Raw genomic sequence first — 19554 nt, forward strand, 5'->3', positions numbered from 1 at the left:
AGAAGGTAAACACGTGAACAGCTTTCAAACCTGACCTTCCAGAGCCTGGCCCAACATTATATTAGGTTGTTCAGTAGAACTGTGTTATGGAGCATAATGTTTTCTTAAAGAGATGTCATTGTTTCATTGGTGGAATTTCCAAGAATGTGGCAATGACATCATTGTGATAAGTCAGCCCTGACCGGGTTTTAGGTGCCAGTACCTCAGTAATGGGATCAGGTAGGGGCTCCAGGTGGTCCACATCTGCATGAGCCTGTCAATTATTCTCAGTTACTGTAAAGCAAAGATGGCATATGCAGTGACTAACACACCATATTCTGTATCAAGTGATGCTGCAGACAAGCTCAGGGATGTCACTCACTCAGAGGTCATAACAAAAAACAAGAAATCCAAGGACAAAGGTACATTCTGATTGGATATTTGTGATTTTTAAAATATTTTATACAGTATTAAGTATGCCAAATAACTGCAATCATATTAAACTAACAGTAAGCATTCAAGACTATAAACATTTGCTTCATAGTATCTGCTCCTCACCACAGTAGCTTGGCAATTAGTTTACTGTCATGTGGAAATACAATGCTGTGTCTCTGTGCTGTTCAGTGCACTTGCTAATGTTACTAATGTTTACATTGGCTGAGTGGGAGGAATTAGACCCGAAGTGAAGTGATCCAAAATGAAGTGCAGTGAGTACAAATCTGTTTAGGGATGTGTGATGTGATGTTAAACATAAAGATCCACTTTGCAAAACTAATAAAACAATCTAATAGATATAACTTCTATTAAAACCATTTTTTTAGTTGATCAGATTTGATTGTAGTCCTTCAGTCCTCATTTACACAGACCTGTAAAGACCACAAGGCCCATTTCTCATTGTGTCAATCAGAGCACCTTGAATGCACCCTGAGTACAAACTGTGGTAAAGGCTTCATTGATATAGTGGCCTCTTCTCCAGAATTTCCTGAGATTCATAGAGGCAGATTAGAGATTCTGGGGCCATAGGCAAAAAACAGGAAAGGGGTCCCCCCTGGATGCACGGAGTTCTAAAGTGACATATCTGGTCACAAAAATCATATCTTGGCAATTGAGCTAATCTAACATCTATATTAGATAGTATGTTTCAGATGTGTGGGCTATGGGGTAGTTAGTGTGGGTTTGTGTGACAAGAGGAACTGTATAGCTCAAAGCAAACTTCAGAGAAGTGAACTTTAGAGCGCTTGTAATCACTGTTAATAAAAGGTTTATAGTTTTCCACTATATCAGGTAGTAAGATAGGGGCCCTCCAAAAATCTGTTTACGGCCTCCAAAAGGCTGGAGCCAGCCCTGACCCTCTAGTAGCACTGAGTGCCAGTAGAGGCGTTTCAGCACATACGGGTCAGCAGTAACTGCAGAATAAAACAAGAGTTCATATCAAAATCTACAAACACGCACTAATAAATAAATCCCTTCCATCACATTAATCAGTGACAATATCAAAGGTCTGAGAGCAGAGATGAGAGCAGAAGTGTGTGGTTGTGGTTTGATTATTATTCTAGTTGGTTGAGCTGTATGAGTTTTACAGAAAAGGAGGGGGGGGAGTGCTAAAGTAGAGATGATCTCTCTTCAGAAGCATAGAACAGAAATACCCCCCGACACACACACATGCATACAAAATAGCACAATGTAAGTTCTGCTTCAATGAACCACTTGCACTCACAAGCACAGAGGAGTAGCCTAAATTCATACTCAAAAATATTGATATATACAGTGTTCAGTCCCCACTAAAGGGCTACAGCCTAGGGCAGTAAGCAAAGATGATAACAGTTTTCAGCTCAGTTGGCTAGAGCTTGTAGCTCTTCATTTAAACATGCACTCAAAGAGAGCAAGCAAAATGCATCTGTCATCAACTACAGAAAACCTATTCAATATGTTTTCATATTAGGCCACCTCTGAATCATATTACTCTTATGATATTAGTTAATATTGCTTATTGTTAAAGTTACCATTAGTTACTTTATTAGTTCATTTTAATTACTATATTAGTAACCTCATTTGCTATATTAGTTAAAACTTTACCAAGATCTCATACAAAACACCAAAGTTCATTGATTAACTGTGAAAAAAAAGGAAAATACTCTCATACTTATAAATACTTTGAGTACCATAATGCACACTTGTTAACTCAGCAGTCACCATCAGTTGTTGATGTAACATTTTAAAAGATGTTTTAGACCATTTCTGTCAGATGAGTAATAGATAACAGGTAAGGCTAACATTATATAAAACTGATTAACAAAAGAGGGCAGGAAATGTTTCACATTGTGTTATTCTTAAGCTTTGGTACATTCTAAATCTGTTTAAAGTACTGGCAGAATAATGGAGGCTGAAACCTGTGAAATCAAAACTTGTATTTTGTGTTGTTTTGGTTGTTGTTTATGCTCTCGTGGTTTACTTGTCGTGGGTTTAGTGTTTTGTTTTGATGATTTGAACATTTTGCAAAGAAAAAAAAACATTATTTTGGCCAGCAAGCCTCTGTCTAGTATAATAGTTTATCTTATCTACTATATAAATCAGTGTTAAGTACTATATTAGTTAATCAGTTAATCTTATTTACTATGTTAATGTTAGTTACTATATTAGATAGCCTCATTTAATAAATTGGTATATAATGTTAGTTACCACATTAGTTAATCTGTCTGTTCATTCTGGGAACATCCAGTTATCCAAAATAACTACTGCAGGCAGAATCCCTTCCTTGTAGAAGCAGATAATTACTATGTTTATTCATGATTTGTTCACACATAGTCACTAGTAAAGTGTAACTACTACTTTTATTATCAAAGCGACGCATTTATTATCATTGATCGTTCATCAAACTGAATTATACAACAGTTAGTTCTGGACACGCAAGCTGATTGGTTGAGAGGCGTTCTCACTGTACTGATATTTTGCCATAATATCACAGGTTTTTCATAAACACTGTATCACTCCGCAGAGATGAAGAGTTTGATAGGTGTAGGAGATGCTCGAGCCATTTGAAAGTTTTTACTCCTTATTTTATGCACAAACAAAAAATGGATACTTTTAAGATCACATTTGCCTCATAGCTGATTTGGTCAGACTCTGAAGATGAGGCTACACTAAATTCCCAAACTGTCATCACCACTGAGCAGCTTTTCAGTCGGCAGCTGTGACAGAAGAACAGCTAAACAACCTGGAATCAGCCAGAAATGAACCCAATACCATTCCCCAAACATGTAGACTGATCTTCAGAGTCTGACCAAATCGGACTGAGCCATAAAACAGAAAAGCTGCTCAGTGGAGCTTCCTACTGTTACATAGCAACAAGCTGTTTGTTAAGGAAATATAATTTGGCAGAAGGAACTGCTAACATTAAAACATTAAAAGACATGTTCACGTCCCAGTTTATTAATTTATTGCTTTATTTATTTAACTGTGGTATAAAAACAATAGAACACTTGACGTTGTTTATTATCACTATAACATCACAGCTGTGATGATCTAATGACAATATTAGCAATAATGCACACTGCCTTTTGTGTTCTATTGCTTAAATACAGCAATGAACAAAAGCTTCTTGAAAATCATTGGCTGTGAGCTGCCTGATATCCTCAAAATCTAAGAGAAAACTCAGAAAATACTTTCTGGATATCAGCACCCCAGAAACACCTTCCTAACACTCCACCCTTCAGGGAAAAGGGCTTAGACCAATTAAAGCGAGATCTGAAGACTGTGTCTGAATAACACATATTTCAGGATTATATGAATACTTAATAGATCTACAGCAAAAATTCCATTATGTTTAGGGTTGATGTGCCTTGTGCTTATTTGTTGATTTATTCTTTATGTTCTATTTGTTGTCTTGTTTCATTGATATCGTTGATTTTTTGGGGGTTTTTTGTGATGAGCACTGAGACAAATTGCTAACTGTTAAATTGGCTTGGCATTATGAATCTAATTTCAGCAGCTGTTTTGTTGAAATTGCTTTAGAAATTAAGTACAATTAAGGGGAAAATGCCTTAGTATTATACATACATTTATACATTTTTTGTATCACAACTCCAAATCCAAACTGGGAATGCTGCTTCTTCAAAGTTGCTTCTACCTCAGGGTCGCAGGGACAGACACTGATTAAAAAATTGAAAAAGTATCTCTTACAGAACTTAAGACAATTTGCTGTTTTATTTTTACAGGGTGGTGTGGTGATTGGCCACAAATATTCAGTGGAGAGACCATCACACTCACATGTTCCATTCCAGGACAGAGTATAGCTGATTGGAAATACTACTGGTACAGTGGTGACACCAAACTGTTATGTCTTAAGAGACATCAAAGTGCTTGAGAGTTCAAAATACAAATGCCATTGTTTTGGGAATCATGACAAAAGAGCCTCTCTGTGGAGTGATGCACTGACTCTCACAGTGATAGGTATTTGTGGCCTTTTACTATTAAAGTATATTCTTACTATATTTAATTGACAGATCTCAAATTCTCAGAGCAGTTTTTCTCTGAGCAGTTTTTCTCTATTTTACAATAATATTGATGTGATGTAATTGTACACAGAGATCAAAAGCTTCACTGATCCTATTGCCTACTGGACAGATGTTTAATGGAGAGAACGTGACTCTCAGATGGACACACAGACACTGAGTGGAGATACAGCTGGTATAAACATGGTGACAGTAACCATCCAGTTCATTCCTCCGATAATAAAACAGAATATTCCTTCAGTGTTGTAGAGTCTGACAGTGGTAAATACACCTGTAGAGGAGAGAGGAGGAGTGACTCTCAGAGATCAGAGATCAGTGATGCTGTTACACTGATTGTATCAGGTGAGTCTGTGGGTTGTTTTGTGATATCATTCCATCAGGTGAGGTTGTTATTGTGTCTAAGTAAATTAACTCTGTGTTTCTGTGTAACAGACAGAGGTCAGGCAGTACTGAGAGCTTCTCCACAGAGCTGGCTGACTGAAGGAGACTCAGTGACTCTAAGCTGTGAGGTCAGAGGCTCCTCTACAGGCTGGACATTCAGCTGGTACAGAGATAAAGATGAGCTCCTCTTAGACAGCAGCAGAGGAGCTGGAGGCTCCTACACACTCAGCCCTGCAGCTCTTAATCACACAGGAGTTTATGGGTGCAGAGCAATGAGAGGAGAAACAGCCTATCACACACAGTACAGTGATGCACAGCCACTATGTGAGAAAAACTAGTGTAAATCCATCCATCCATCCATCATCTTCCGCTTCTCCGGGGTTCGGGTCGCGGGGGCAGCATCCTGAGCAATGAAGCCCAGACCTCCCTTTCCCCAGCCACTTCCACTAGCTCCCTGGGAGGGATTCCGAGGCGCTCCCAGGCCAGCTGGGTGATATAGTCACGCCAGCGTGTCCTGGGTCTTCCCCGGGGTCTCCTCCCCGGTGGACTTGCCTGTGACATCTCCCAAGGGAGGCGTCCAGGAGGCATCCTAACAAGATGCCCGAACCACCTCAACTGGCTCCTCTCGACGTGAAGAAGCAGCGGCTCTACTCCGAGTCCCTCCCGGATGACCGAACTTCTCACCCTATCTCTAAGGGAGAGTCCAGCCACCCTGCGGAGGAAACTCATTTCGGCCGCTTGTATTCGCGATCTTATTCTTTCGGTCATTACCCAAAGCTCATGACCATAGGTGAGGGTGGGAATGTAGATCGACCAGTAAATCGAGAGCCTTGCCTTATGGCTCAGCTCTTTCTTTACCACAACAGACCGGTAAAGAGCCCGCATCACTGCTGACCCAGCACCAATCCGCCTGTCAATCTCCCGCTCCCTTGTACCATCACTCGTGAACAAGACCCCGAGATACTTAAACTCCTCCACTTGAGGCAAGAGCTCATCCCCGACCCAGAGAGGGCTCTCCACCCTTTCCCGCGTGAGAACCATGGCCTCGGATTTGGAGGTACTGATCCTCATCCCGGCCGCTTCACACTCAGCTGCAAACCGATCCAGTGAAAGCTGAAGTTCACGGCCTGATGTCCCCAATAGGACCACATCATCTGCAAACAGCAGAGATGTGACCCTGAGGTCACCAAACCGGACACCCTCCATCCCCTGACTGCGCCTAGAAATTCTATCCATAAAAATTATGAATAGAATCGGTGACAAAGGGCAGCCCTGACGGAGTCCAACTCTCACTGGGAAAAAGTCTGACTTACTGCCGGCCATGCGAACCAAACTCCTGCTTTGTTTGTACAGGGCCTGAATGGCTCGTAGCAAAGAGCCATGTACCCTGTACTCCCGAAGCACCTCCCACAGAATACCCCGGGGAACACAGTCGAATGCCTTCTCCAAATCCACAAAGCACATGTGGACTGGTTGGGCAAACTCCCATGAACCCTCCAGAATCCTGGAGAGGGTAAAGAGTTGGTCCAGTGTTCCACGACCAGGGCGGAACCCGCACTGCTCCTCCTGAATCCGAGGTTCGACTATAAGCCAGACTCTCTTCTCCAGTACCCTTGCATAGACCTTACCAGGGAGGCTGAGGAGTGTGATTCCCCTGTAGTTGGAACACACCCTCCGGTCCCCCTTTTTAAAAAGGGGCACCACCACCCCAGTCTGCCAATCCAGTGGCACCACCCCCGATGTCCACGCAATGTTGAAAAGGCGTGTCAGCCAAGACAGCCCCACAACATCCAGAGCCTTGAGGAACTCGGGACGGATCTCATCCACCCCTGCAGCCCTGCCGCCAAGGAGCTTTTTAACTACCTTAGCGACTTCGGCCTCAGTAATGGACAAGCCTATTCCCGTGTCCCCAGACTCTGCCTCCTCACTGGAGAACGTGTTGGTGGGATTGAGAAGGTCCTCAAAGTATTCCTTCCACTGCCCAATGACGTCTTCAGTCGAAGTCAGCAGCACACCATCTCCACTATATACAGTGCTAGTGGCACACTGCTTTCCCCTTCTGAGTCGCCTGACGGTTTGCCAGAATCTTTTCGGAGCCGACTTAAAGTCACTTTCCAAGGCCTCACCGAACTCTTCCCACACCCGGGTTTTTGCCTTGGCAACGACTGAAGCCGCAGATCGCTTGGCCTGTCGATACCTGCCAGCTGCCTCTGGTGTCCTACAGACCAACCATGTCCGGTAGGACTCCTTCTTCAGCTTGACGGCATCTCTCACCTGGGGTGTCCACCACCGGGTTCGAGGATTACCGCCCCGACAGGCACCAACTACCTTGCGACCACAGCTACAGTCAGCCGCTTCAACAATGGAGGAGCGGAACATGGCCCATTCTGAGTCAATGTCCCCCACCTCCCCCGAAATCTGGTCGAAGTTCTGACGGAGGTGTGAGTTGAAGATCAATCTGACAGGTTCTTCTGCCAGATGTTCCCAGCAAACCCTCACTATACGTTTGGGTTTGCCTGGTCTGACTGGCATCTTCCCCCACCACCTGATCCAACTCACCACCAGGTGGTGATCAGTTGACAGCTCAGCTCCTCTCTTTACCCGAGTGTCCAGTACACATGGCCGCAAGTCCGCTGACACGACAACAAAGTCAATCATTGAACTGCGGCCTAGGGTGTCCTGGTGCCATGTGCACTTATGGACATCCTTGTGTTCGAACATGGTGTTCGTTATGGACAAACTATGGTTTGCACAGAAGTCCAAAAACTGAACACCACTCGGGTTCAGATCAGAGAGGCCATTCCTCCCAATCACACCTCTCCAGGTCTTACTGTCATTGCCCACGTGAGCGTTGAAGTCCCCCAGTAGGACAATCGAGTCTCCAGGAGGAGCACTTTCAAGCACCCCTTCCAAGGACTCTATGAAGGCTGGGTAGTCTGAACTGCTGTTTGGTGCATAAGCACAGACAACAGTCAGGACCCGTTCCCCAACCCGAAGGCGTAGGGAAGCTACCCTCTCGTCCACCGGGGAAAACCCCAACATACAGGCGCCGAGTCGAGGGGCTATGAGAAAGCCCACACCTGCCCGCCGCCTCTCACCATGGGCAACTCCAGAAAAGAATAAAGTCCAGCCCCTCTCAAGGAGATTGGACACAGAGCCCAAGCTGTGTGTTGAGGTGAGCCCGACTATATCTAGCCAGTATCTCTCAACCTCGCGCACCAACTCAGGCTCCTTCCCCACCAGTGAGGTAACGTTCCAAGTTCCAAAAGCCAGTTTCAGCAACCGAGGATCAGAACGCCAAGGCCCACGCCTTCGGACACTGCCCGATCCACAATGCACCGCACCCCTACTACTGCCCCTCCCATCGGTGGTGGGTCGATGGGAGGGTAGTGTAAATCCATCCAGGTTAAATGTATTCAGAATTCAGCATCTATAACAAGACAATAATTATAATAAACTATCTGGTCGGACATTTCTGTGTTTAAGGTGTTTCTCGTCCAGTCTCTCTGACAGTCAGTCCCAGCAGAACTCAACACTTTATTACTGACTCTGTCTCACTGAGCTGTGAGGGACAGAGTGACTCTACTGGATGGAGAGTGAGACGATACACACACAGTGAGAAGGTGTCAGATTGTTCATCAGGTTGGGGATCAGTTACAGGATCTACATGCAACATCAGCTCCCTCAGCACATCCCACACTGGAGTGTACTGGTGTGAGTCTGAATCTGGAGAGAGCAGCAATCCTGTCAACATCACAGTGACCAGTGAGTACATTTAAGGTTTTTACTTTTTAAGGGAAATGGTTTATCATAGAATATATAGTACTATGATCTTCCAACATTTTTGATGAAGTAGATAGTTTGACCAGAGGAGGATGCATGTGAAGACAGATGAGCAAATACTTTTAGCAATGTAGTTTATGTGAGAATTTTTGGGTTGTAGTTTGTGACATCCAGGCCTTTACACAGTATCTAAGAGACTAAGAGTATTATTTTTGATTATTTTCTTGAGTGGGATCATGACTTCCTGCCATTGGTTAATAATCTAGTTAGTTAATTTCAGTGAAAATGGTGTTGCTGCACAATTGAAAAAAAAATCAAACTCGGTATTTCGGTAAGGACATAGCAAAAATAACATTTGAACTGCACAACAGCACGTACCAACTTTAATATGACTTGTGTTAATGTCTAATTTATTCAACCTAACTGATATCAAGAGAATGGATGAATGCCTTGAGATTGAGTTATCCCCTCTGGGGGTGTTTGTTTTATTATCTGTAACGAGGAGCAAGGTAGCGGAGGTAAGCGACTTTTATTGAGGGCAAATCCAAAATCAGGGTCATAACGGTCCAGGGTCAAAGAACCGACATGTACAGATCGTAGGGTAGACATGACAAACCAGAAACAAACAACAACAGATATTCAAACAAAGCAAACGTCCAACAGCACAAGGACAAAGACCGATACAAAGACCAGCAAAGACAAAGTGCAAACACAGGGCTTAAGTAACAAAGGGTAACGAGGAATAGGTGAAAACAATAAGGGGCGGAGTTACAAAACGAGGGGCAGGACTACAGATACCAAAACAAACGCACATGGACTAAACCAAAACACAAACACATGGACAGGACTGGGAGGGGCCAATCGTGACATTATCCTCCAGCCTTTTGTGCATAGTCAGTTTTTCACCACAGGACCACTGTCTGCAGGATAGTTTAATATATAAAATAATAAATAATATATAGAATAGATTTAATATATAAAATAATCAGTTCCTTAGGAATCATCTTAAAATTTAATTAGGGATGTCTTGATTCATCCTCTTGACTGATATCTAAACTGAAATTATTTTTGGCTTACTTTATTTTAATATGAATATGAGAACAGCTGCATCATCAGGAGGGTCAGCTCATGCAGGTGAGGCTCTTTGCACAGCACCGAACAACAGGAAGCTCTATGATGGTTAAACTAGTCCAGAAAGCTGATGAACAGTGGGCACCCGATCAAGACAGATGAAGCTGCAGCATCAGACCACACATGATGGGAGGATGTTTAGTTCAGCAAAGAAACTGAAAATTCTGTGCAGGACTTCAACAACCTTTTTTTTCCAAACTTGTCCTGCCAACTAGAGTCCAACTAGGTTTTGTCCCTTCAAATTGTCACTTCAAACCGCAATAATATTTTTTACCAGCAGAGGGCATGTATAACATTGGTAGTTAGTTTTTATTTTGTTTTTCTTTCAGCTCAGACTGATGATTTTACTTTTTACTAGCTTTTATTTTATTTTACAATTAAAGTTGCACAGGATTTGTTCTTTTTAAAATTCACTATTTTTTATTCATTATTTTGACATATTGTAAATTATTAAATTATTATCTTTTTAAGTGAAAGAAAAAATGAATGCAATGATACTTGGTCATGTTTAGATCATTAGCAGTCAGTGTAGTTAAAAATGCACTCCAACTTTAAAATAGACAAAATAGATCAAATAAATATTACAAAAATATTCTAATATCTGAAGACAATCATTTGACTGATTTGCTTATTGTGTGGGATCATCTTGATTTCCAGGTCGTGATTTATTTTATAGCTTATACAATTTCGTAGCTTTAGTGACTGAAGGATTGCTGCACAATTTTAAAAGTCAAATTCAGTGCCTTTTAGTGCTTTTTTAAGACCTTAAAGCAAAAATAATATCTTTTAGACCACATAACAATGCACTCTCAGGCTCAAATGTGACCTGTATTCATGTCTATTTTACTGACTGTAAAAACATGGATATGTGCTTTGAGATGCTTTGTGTTTCCCTGCGTGTGTGTTTGACTTTATCAGTTTTATCATCCTCTAGCCCAGTGTTTCTCAGTCCTGATCCTGGAGGCCCCCTGCCCTGCACATTTTAGTTATTTCTCTGCTCCCAACATGCCTGATCCAACTAATCAGCTCTTTAAGTTGAAGTGGGTGTGTTAAAGCAGGAAAAGCATTGCAATGTGCTGGGCATTGGACCTCCAGGACTAGAGTTCAGAAACACTGCTTTAGCTCTTTATCAATGGTTAGTTTATAATTACTGGACTGCTCTGAAATAGTTTAACATGACCTGTTCTTTAGGAATCATCTTTTAATTACTATTAATCCATGGAAACCCTGAACTGAGGAGCAATTGTGAGATCTCCACAATATCAATTCTGTTCATCTCAATGAAAGGTTTTTTTAGTCAATAAGAAGCAGCTGTACAGAGCCTCTAAAAGAACTTTGGTGAGCACTAGATGCTATCAAATGGTACTTGGTAGTAACATATCATACATATAGGTTGGCTGCAGGTGAAAAAGGGCAGAGGCCAACACAGGCAGGCCATTTTAGAGACATCCATAATCAAACAAAAAGACAAGGAGGGGTCAAAACACAGGAACAAATAAGAGTCTTAGGCCTATTCCACAAAAACACATGTATTTTTTAAAACAGAGGTTTTCCTCTTTTATTCATTCATTCAGAAAAAATCCTGTTTGCACAGGATGTCCTTGATAAGCGAAAATTCTCTCGTCATTTTTCTTCACCAACCACTTAATTTTCAAACTTGTCTTGCCAAGTAGAGGTCCAACCAGGTTTCGTCCAAAACTGGCAATGCTGACAGTGGATTCTGTGTCATAGGAGTGCTGGATATAGCAGTGACCTCCATAGCACATTCTGTTTCTGCAATACAGTGTAGTACATATAATTTGTGTGTAAACAAGTAACGTGCCCTGTTAGCACTATTTGACTGCATCCACCATCATGTAAACAAAGGAAGTACTGGTGCAGACTCTTAATGTTACAAAAACTCAATTTTCCCGGCATGTGGACAAAAGGCCAAAAAAGATGTTTTTTATTTTTATTTAAATAACCAAGTATGAGAAAACAAGGCCTTAAATGCCTAAAAGCTGCACATGTGGGTATGGGATGACAGTGGGTGGAACCAGGGAGCAGTAGAGTTTCTCCAGAGGGGGGAGAAATCATGACACTAGTGCTCACCACATAACATCAAGTGCCCAGAATCTGATAATCACCTGATTTGTAGGTAAAAAACAATGCACTTTCAGAGGCTCTATTCAGATGTGAATCAGGGAAGATCATCCATATACAAGAAAACATCCCTCTTTATCAAATCAGAACAGAAGCATGACCAGAATCAAGTCAGGATCTAGAGCTCTGTTTATCTCAGTAGATCAGCAGGAACTGCAGAATCAAACTAGTTTTTCATAGTAAAACACACTGAAACATATAATAAGCACATAAGGCATCATTATGTACCTGATCTCATGAACAAAAAACACAGCAAGAGTATACTTAGTAGTAGAAACCCTTCCAATACATTCATCAATAAGAATGTCAGAGTTGTAAGAGCAAAGATGAGTGAGTGGTTGTGGTTTGGCCTTTAGTTCAGCTGTGTGGGTTTAACTGTGATGGAGGAGGTATGAAAGAGGAAGTGTTGATGTGGCCAGTTTCCTCTAGTCAGGTTAAATAAATGATAAATTCACACACACACACACACACACACACACACACACACACACACACACACACACACACACACACACAACAGCTGCTCAGAAAACTACTTAAGACCACTAAAATACTGAGCAAGGGTGGTGCTGGGGTCAGTGGACATCCTGTTAACTCCCAAGTAAAGCCAAATTATCCACAATTCTGACACAACCTATATTGCACGTGTGAACAAATTTTCTTGAAGTTGTAAAACACTTTGTCACCATTATTTATGTCTATTTAATTACCTATGAGTGTTACTGAATAAATAAATACACTTGACCGCAATTTTTATTTACAACCCCAATTCCAATGAAGTTGGGACGTTGTATAAAACATAAATAAAAACAGAATACAATGAATTGCAAATCATCGTCATCCTATATTCAATTGAATACACCACAAAGACAAGATTTTTAATGTTCAAACAGATAAACTTTATTATTTTTTTCAAATATTCACTCATTTTGAATTTGATGCCTGCAACACGTTCCAAAGAAGTTGGAACAGGGGCGTGTTTACCAGTGTGTTACATCACCTTTCCTTTTAACAACACTCAATAAGCGTTTGGGAACTGCAGACACTAATTGTTGAAGCTTTGAAGGTGGAATTCTTTCCCATTCTTGCTTGATGTACAACTTCATTTGCTCAACAGTCCGGGGTCTCCGTTGTCGTATTTTGCGCTTCATAATGTGCCACACATTTTCAAGGGGAGACAGGTCTGGACTGCAGGCAGGCCAGTATAGTACCCGCACTCTTTTACTACAAAGCCACGCTGTTGTAAAATGTGCAGAATGTGGCTTGGCATTGTCTTGCTGAAATAAGCAGGATGTCCCTGAAAAAGACGTTGCTTGGATGGCAGCATATGTTGCTCCAAAACCTGTATGTACCTTTCAGCATTAATGGTGCCTTCACAGATGTATCAGTTACCCATGCCATGGGCACCAACACCCCCCCACACCATCAGAGATGCTGGCTTTTGAACTTTGCGCTGATAACAATCCGGACAGTCCTTTTCCTCTTTGGCCCAGAGGACACAACGTCCATGATTTCCAAAACAATTTGAAGTGTGGACTCGTCAGACCACAGAACACTTTTCCACTTTGCGTCAGTCCATCTCAGATGAGCTTGGGCCCAGAGAAGCTGGCGGCGTTTCTGGGTGTTGTTGATATCTGGCTTTCACTTTGCATGGCAGAGTTTTAACTTGCACTTGTAGATGGAGCGACGAACTGTGTTCACTGACAGTGGTTTTCTGAAGTGTTCCTGAGCCCATGTGGTTAATATCCGTTACAGAATGATGTGGGTTTTTAATGCAGTGCCGCCTGAGGGATCGAAGGTCACGGGCTTTCAATGTTGGTTTTCTGCCTTGCCGCTTACTTGCAGAGATTTCTCCAGATTCTCTGAATCTTTTGATGATATTATGGACTGTAGATGATGAAATCCCTAAATTCCTTGCAATTGCACATTGAGAAATGTTGTTCTTAAACTGTTGGACTATTTGCTCATGCAGTTGTTCACAAAGTGGTGAACCTCGCCCCATCCTTGCTTGTGAACGACTGAGCCTTTCTGGGATGCTCCCTTTATGCCCAATCATGACACTCACCTGTTTCCAATTAACCTGATCACCTGTGGAATGTTCCAAACAGGAGTTTTTTGAGCATTCCTCAACTTTAACTGCTGTAACAACTTTAACTGCTGACTGCTGTAGTGGTGAAAATGAAATGTTTTCCCATTCTTGTTGTTCAACAGTTTAGGATCTCCTTTGTTGTATTTTTCATTTCTAACTTAACTTGCAATTGTCCTTTGCATATAGAGATTTCTTGAGATCCTCTGAACCTTTAATGTTATTAAATACTGTAGATGATGAAAAGCAAAAAAAAAAAAGAAAAAGAAAAAGTTCTTTGCTATTTTACATTGAGAAATGTAATTCTTAAATTGTTACACAACTTGCTCATGTAATCTTTCAAAGAGTGGTGAAACTCTCATCTTTACCTCTAAAAGAATCTTGGGGATGCTCTTCTATACCTAATCATCCTACTGATCTTTTGCCAATCAACCGCCAGATTTTTAATTTTTTTAGCCTTAAATAACTTTAGTAGTCTTTTGTTGCCCCTGTCCCAACTTTTTTGGAAAATGTTGTTGGAATCAAATTCAAAATGGGTATATATTTTTCAGAATTTTCAAACTATAAAACTGATTTAATCACAAATACAAGTTGTGTGCAGTCCTATTTAACCTTACTGGTTTATCAACATTCAAGAAAATCTACCTAAGTTAACTATCGAGTGCCTAATGATTTGTTTTGATAGGCTCAATAGACTTTATGAACTCCATTTTGCTTCCTTGAGACTATTATTAGAAAAGGCACCCTATGTCCTCTTGTGTACCTTGCTTACTTGGCATCTGTCTAACAAGGGGGATGTTTGAGTGATGGGGCTACTCTATGAGATGAGCTAACATGAAAGCTAACAGTGGAGATAAAAGTAGATTGTTTTTATCACAAATATACATGGCTAGATTTAGAGGTATTATTGTTATTAAGAAAAAAAAACCTCAAACCTACTAAACTATATATATATACACAACATCTCCTTCTGCTTCATGTACTGGAGAATGCACTAAAGCTGAACATAGACTGTTTATGTGCATTGCAATTCACATTAGTTGAGTTAGAACCACCAAGACATCAACGCACAGACAGGATTTTTTAAGTGTCGGCTTTACTGTGTGCTACTAGAGTTAAACATCTCGGACACTCTGTGTTATTCTCTCCCTCTTCCTCTTCAGTCTCTCTCTCTCTCTCTCTCTCTCTCAGGAAGTGACAGATGTTGAATACAGAGCGTTGTTCAGTCAGTCAGTCGTAACAGGAACAGTATGGAGTTCAGGTCACTCTCTGTAATACTCTGTGAGTAAATGTTCTCTTTACATCTTCAGCAGAGTGAGAGCTGTAGTGCTGTATGAAGATACTAATATTTAATCTGAGTGTGTAAGTGGTGACGTTGTGTGTGATGTGCACACATGTTCTAAAGGTTTAAACGTGTTAATATCAAAGACTTTGATACCATAAATGAACAAAGTACATTTCAAACTTTGTTAATAAATTGTAGTAGTGAAGAGTGTGTATGGTAAATTGATACATTTTTGTAGGTCTAAGACATTTTCAGTGTTGCTATCTGGCTATCTAAGTAACACTAGGTGGCACCTGAATTCAAATTTGACAACATGGCTAGATATTCTAGCCATGCAGGATCACAGTAATGATTTAAATTGACAGTTTCCTATCCTACAAAGTTTACTATGTGGTGAGAACACAAGCCTAAATATCCATTTCTACTTGCTCTGATAATGTATCTAACTGACTTTTGTTTTCCTTGTAATGGCAGCAACCAAGCTGCTAGGAGAAGAAAATAACTCAAAAAGCAACTTATTCACACCATTAAAGCAAATGCTGGGACATGGAATGAGAGAGGGAAATTACCAAGCAAGAGTAGCTGACTGCCAGAACTCATTTTTAGTAGTTTTAGAGAAGTTTAGTAGTTTTAGAGAGTTTTAGAGTTCTCGAATATGTGAATGTGAATGGATTAATCTGTACTGTAGATCAGTAGATCATGTACAATGAGTTTTGTGGGAAGATTGAGTTTAATCATTCTGGCTAGTGGAGGTTTCTAGGATGCTCTGAATGTTTTTATCACAAACTGCTAAACACGTTCATGATCCAGTGATTGAGTGCTTTTAACAGTGTTTCCCTTTAATGTGCTGTAAAACATTGCTTTGGTCTGGTGCACCAGAACACAGCAATCATAAGGTGAAAAAAACTTCATTTGAACCACACTTTCACACTTCAAGCACATTTATTTAAGTGACCTGTTTGTGCACTATAAAATATTAGCGGCTTTGTTTGGATTGCGGTGAAAATTGAGTCTTGTGCAGTGAAAAATATCTTTAATAGTCTGTTTATTTTTATTATTCATAAAGTACTATGTTGCTTGCATGCATTTTCTTAAAGATAAATAGGATTTCTATTTTAACATTGTGATGTATGTCTGTCTTCCTGTTTTAGGGTTGATTTCACTTGTTCAATCTGGACATGCTCAAGGTAATTTACAAGTGGAAAATTGTTTATATTGTGTGCATTTGAGCTAAAACATGTTAATCATGCATGATCAAACAGAATTTGCCTTCTGATCAGTAATAGATTTATGTTTTCTTTTTTATTTTTTACAGCTTGGTATCAACCAACTTTATCTGTGCAGCCTAACTGGTCACAAATATTCAGTGGCGAGTCCGTCACACTCACTTGTTCCTTTCCAAAAGGGAGAGTAACTGACTGGACATTCTACTGGTACAGAGAGAACACTCAATTTCATCACACAGATGAAAACTATTACATCATAAGAGGCATCACAGTGGATCAGAGTTCGAAATACTATTGTTATGTTTCCGAGAAACGTGGTTGAATAGAGACTTTTTGGAGTAACAAAGTGACTCTCACAGTAACAGGTACATGTCTGATCTTTGTCTCTTCTAACATGCATTGTAGAATAATCATTAGTAGTAACAGTATTTATTAATAGAGATATTTCCAGAGCAGTGTGTTATTGGCAGTTTTACAGTAATATCGATGTGATGTAATTGTACAGAGAGACCAAAAGCTTCACTGACCCTGGTGCCTACTGGACAGATGTTTACTGGAGAGTGACTCTCAGATGTGACATACAAGGACACACAGACACTGAGTGGAGATACAGCTGGTATAAAGATGGTGACAGTAACCGTCCAGTTCATTCCTCTGATGTGAAAAGGGAATATTCCCTCAGCGTTGTAGAGTCTGACAGTGGTAAATACACCTGTAGAGGAGAGAGGAGGAGTGACTCTCAGAGGTCAGAGATCAGTGATGCTGTTACACTGACTGTATCTGGTGATTGGATTAATCTGTTATTCACACAAATATCCATTGACTTGTCTTGCAATACATTCAGTGTAGATATATAAGCTATATAAGGTCACATTGACTCTGAGAAGCTGGAAAATGTTCTACATTTTTTTCTCACAGCTTTACCCAGAGCTACACTGACTGTAGAACCCAGATGGAGTCCTGTGTTCACTGGAGAGTCAGTGACTCTGAAGTGTGAGATACAGTCTCACAGTAACTGGAGATATCAGTGGTATAAAGGCAGCAGGAGAACTGCAGTCAGTCAGTCTCAGACAAATACCTTCACCATCAGATCAGCAGCAGATCAGGATCAGTACTGGTGTAGAGGAGAGAGAGATTACAGACCTTCATCATCACAGTTCAGTAACAGAGTGAATCTCACTGTTAAAGGTGAGTAATTACTGTGATAAAGACTCTGAGATCAGTGTGTGAATTCTTCATGGTCTGAACTGCGTGCTTCATCTCCAACAGCAGAAACACCTAAACCTGAACTCACATCAAGCCATAAAGGAGCTGCACTGATAGGAAATCCAGTGGTTCTGTACTGTGAGCTGGATCAGTCTGCTGGATGGAGGTTTTATTGGTCCAAACACACACAGAGCCCTGAGAATGAGACCAAGACTGAAACACACTCCTACACCATCAGCTCAGTCAGTGTCTCTGATGGAGGACAGTACTGGTGCAGAGCTGGGAGAGGAAACCCAGTCTACTACACTCACTATAGTGATGCTCATTGGATAAACACGACTAGTGAGTACAACAGTTTGTGGTTTTACTGAAAATAAAGTTGAGTTGTCATTATCTAGACCTTTTATAATTATTTTACTTCACACTTTATAATTATTTTACTTACAACACTGTCACATGTGTCCATAAATTGTAGTTGTGACACTACTACCGAGAGACAATGCTCACCTAATGTGGAGTTTATAATGGTCAAATGCAGACCTCATTATCTCCCAAGAGAAATAAGTTCCATCATACTCACTGTAGTGTATATCCCCCCGGATGCTAATGCACACAAAGCAACACCCCTCCCCCACATTGGACAATCTGACCATCTCTCCCTTTTCCTCACACCTCGATACTCACCACTCATCCAACGTGTGAAACCCACTGTGAGGACAATAAAAGTGTGGCCAGAGGGGACAGACGCTGTGCTCCAGGACCAGTTTAAAAACACTGATTGGAATATGTTCACTCACACAGACTTGGATCAGTACGCCTCATCTGTACTGGACCACATCTCCACCACTATAGACAGTGTCACCACCCAGAAACAGATCACCATGTACCCCAACCAAAAGCCTTGGATGAACCGGGATGTTTGTCTCCTGCTGAAGGCCCACAACATCGCCTTCAGGTCGGGAGATGCACAGGCCTATAGTGCAGCCAGGGCTGAGCTGAAGAGGGGCATCAAAAAGGCCAAACACCACTACAAAGGGAAGGTAGAAGAACACTTCTCCAACTCAGACCCCTGACGTATGTGGCAAGGACTCCAGATTATCACAGATTACAAGACCATCAACCCCTCCCCCGCCTCCTCTGATGTTTCCTTCCTCAACGAGCTCAACAATTTCTACACCCGTTTTGAGAGAGGGAACCCAACAACCAAGGCAGATGTGTCTGCAGACCACCAACCACTGACTCTTTCTCCCACCGATGTAGGAGCGGCGCTGGGCAGGATTAAAGTCCACAAGGCTGCGGGTCCTAATGGCATCCCTGGACGTGTTCTCAGAGCATGTTCTGGAGAGCTGGCAGGAGTGCTGACGGACATATTCAACCTGTCCTTGGCCCGTGCTGTGGTACTAAGCTGCGTCAAAACCACCTCCATCGTCCCGATACCCAAAAATTCCAAACCATCACCATTGAATGACTACCGCCCGGTAGCCCTCACCCCCATCATCACAAAGTGCTTTGAGCGGCTGGTCCTAGCACAGCTCAAATCCTGTCTCCCCCCCCACCCTGGATGCCCACCAATTTGCATACCGCCAGAATAGGAGCACAGAGGATGCAGTCTCCATAGCACTGCACTCTGTCCTCTCACACCTGGACAATAAAAATACCTCCGTCAGGATGCTGTTCGTAGACTTCAGTTCAGCATTCAACACAGTCATCGCCTCAAAACTCATCACAAAACTCGCAGACTTGGGCAGACTTAGTTCCCTCATGTGCAACTGGTTACTGGACTTCCCGACCAACCGACCCCACCATGTCCGGTTGGACAACCAC

The 19554-nt window shown here is 41.6% G+C and overlaps 2 protein-coding genes across 2 annotated transcripts; both read left to right on the plus strand.

Moving 5' to 3' along the window:
- The first annotated feature begins 286 nt into the window (after window positions 1-286).
- On the plus strand, window positions 287-5209 carry LOC119262501 (Fc receptor-like A). Its single transcript, XM_037534795.1, has 3 exons — window positions 287-401; window positions 4695-4832; window positions 4923-5209. Exons 1-3 carry the CDS (start codon window positions 287-289, stop codon window positions 5207-5209), a joined length of 540 nt encoding a protein of 179 aa, XP_037390692.1.
- A 10052-nt stretch (window positions 5210-15261) lies between these two features.
- On the plus strand, window positions 15262-18025 carry LOC108440288 (high affinity immunoglobulin epsilon receptor subunit alpha-like). The gene is given in 7 exon segments (XM_037535073.1): window positions 15262-15294; window positions 16450-16485; window positions 16614-16889; window positions 17030-17080; window positions 17083-17269; window positions 17443-17712; window positions 17794-18025. Coding segments are annotated over 6 exon segments (660 nt in total). The 5' UTR covers window positions 15262-15263; the 3' UTR covers window positions 17522-17712; window positions 17794-18025.
- Window positions 18026-19554: the final 1529 nt, after the last annotated feature.

This window comes from Pygocentrus nattereri, chromosome 2, assembly GCF_015220715.1.
Source record: "Pygocentrus nattereri isolate fPygNat1 chromosome 2, fPygNat1.pri, whole genome shotgun sequence".
In the NCBI taxonomy this organism is placed as follows: Eukaryota; Metazoa; Chordata; class Actinopteri; order Characiformes; family Serrasalmidae; genus Pygocentrus; species Pygocentrus nattereri.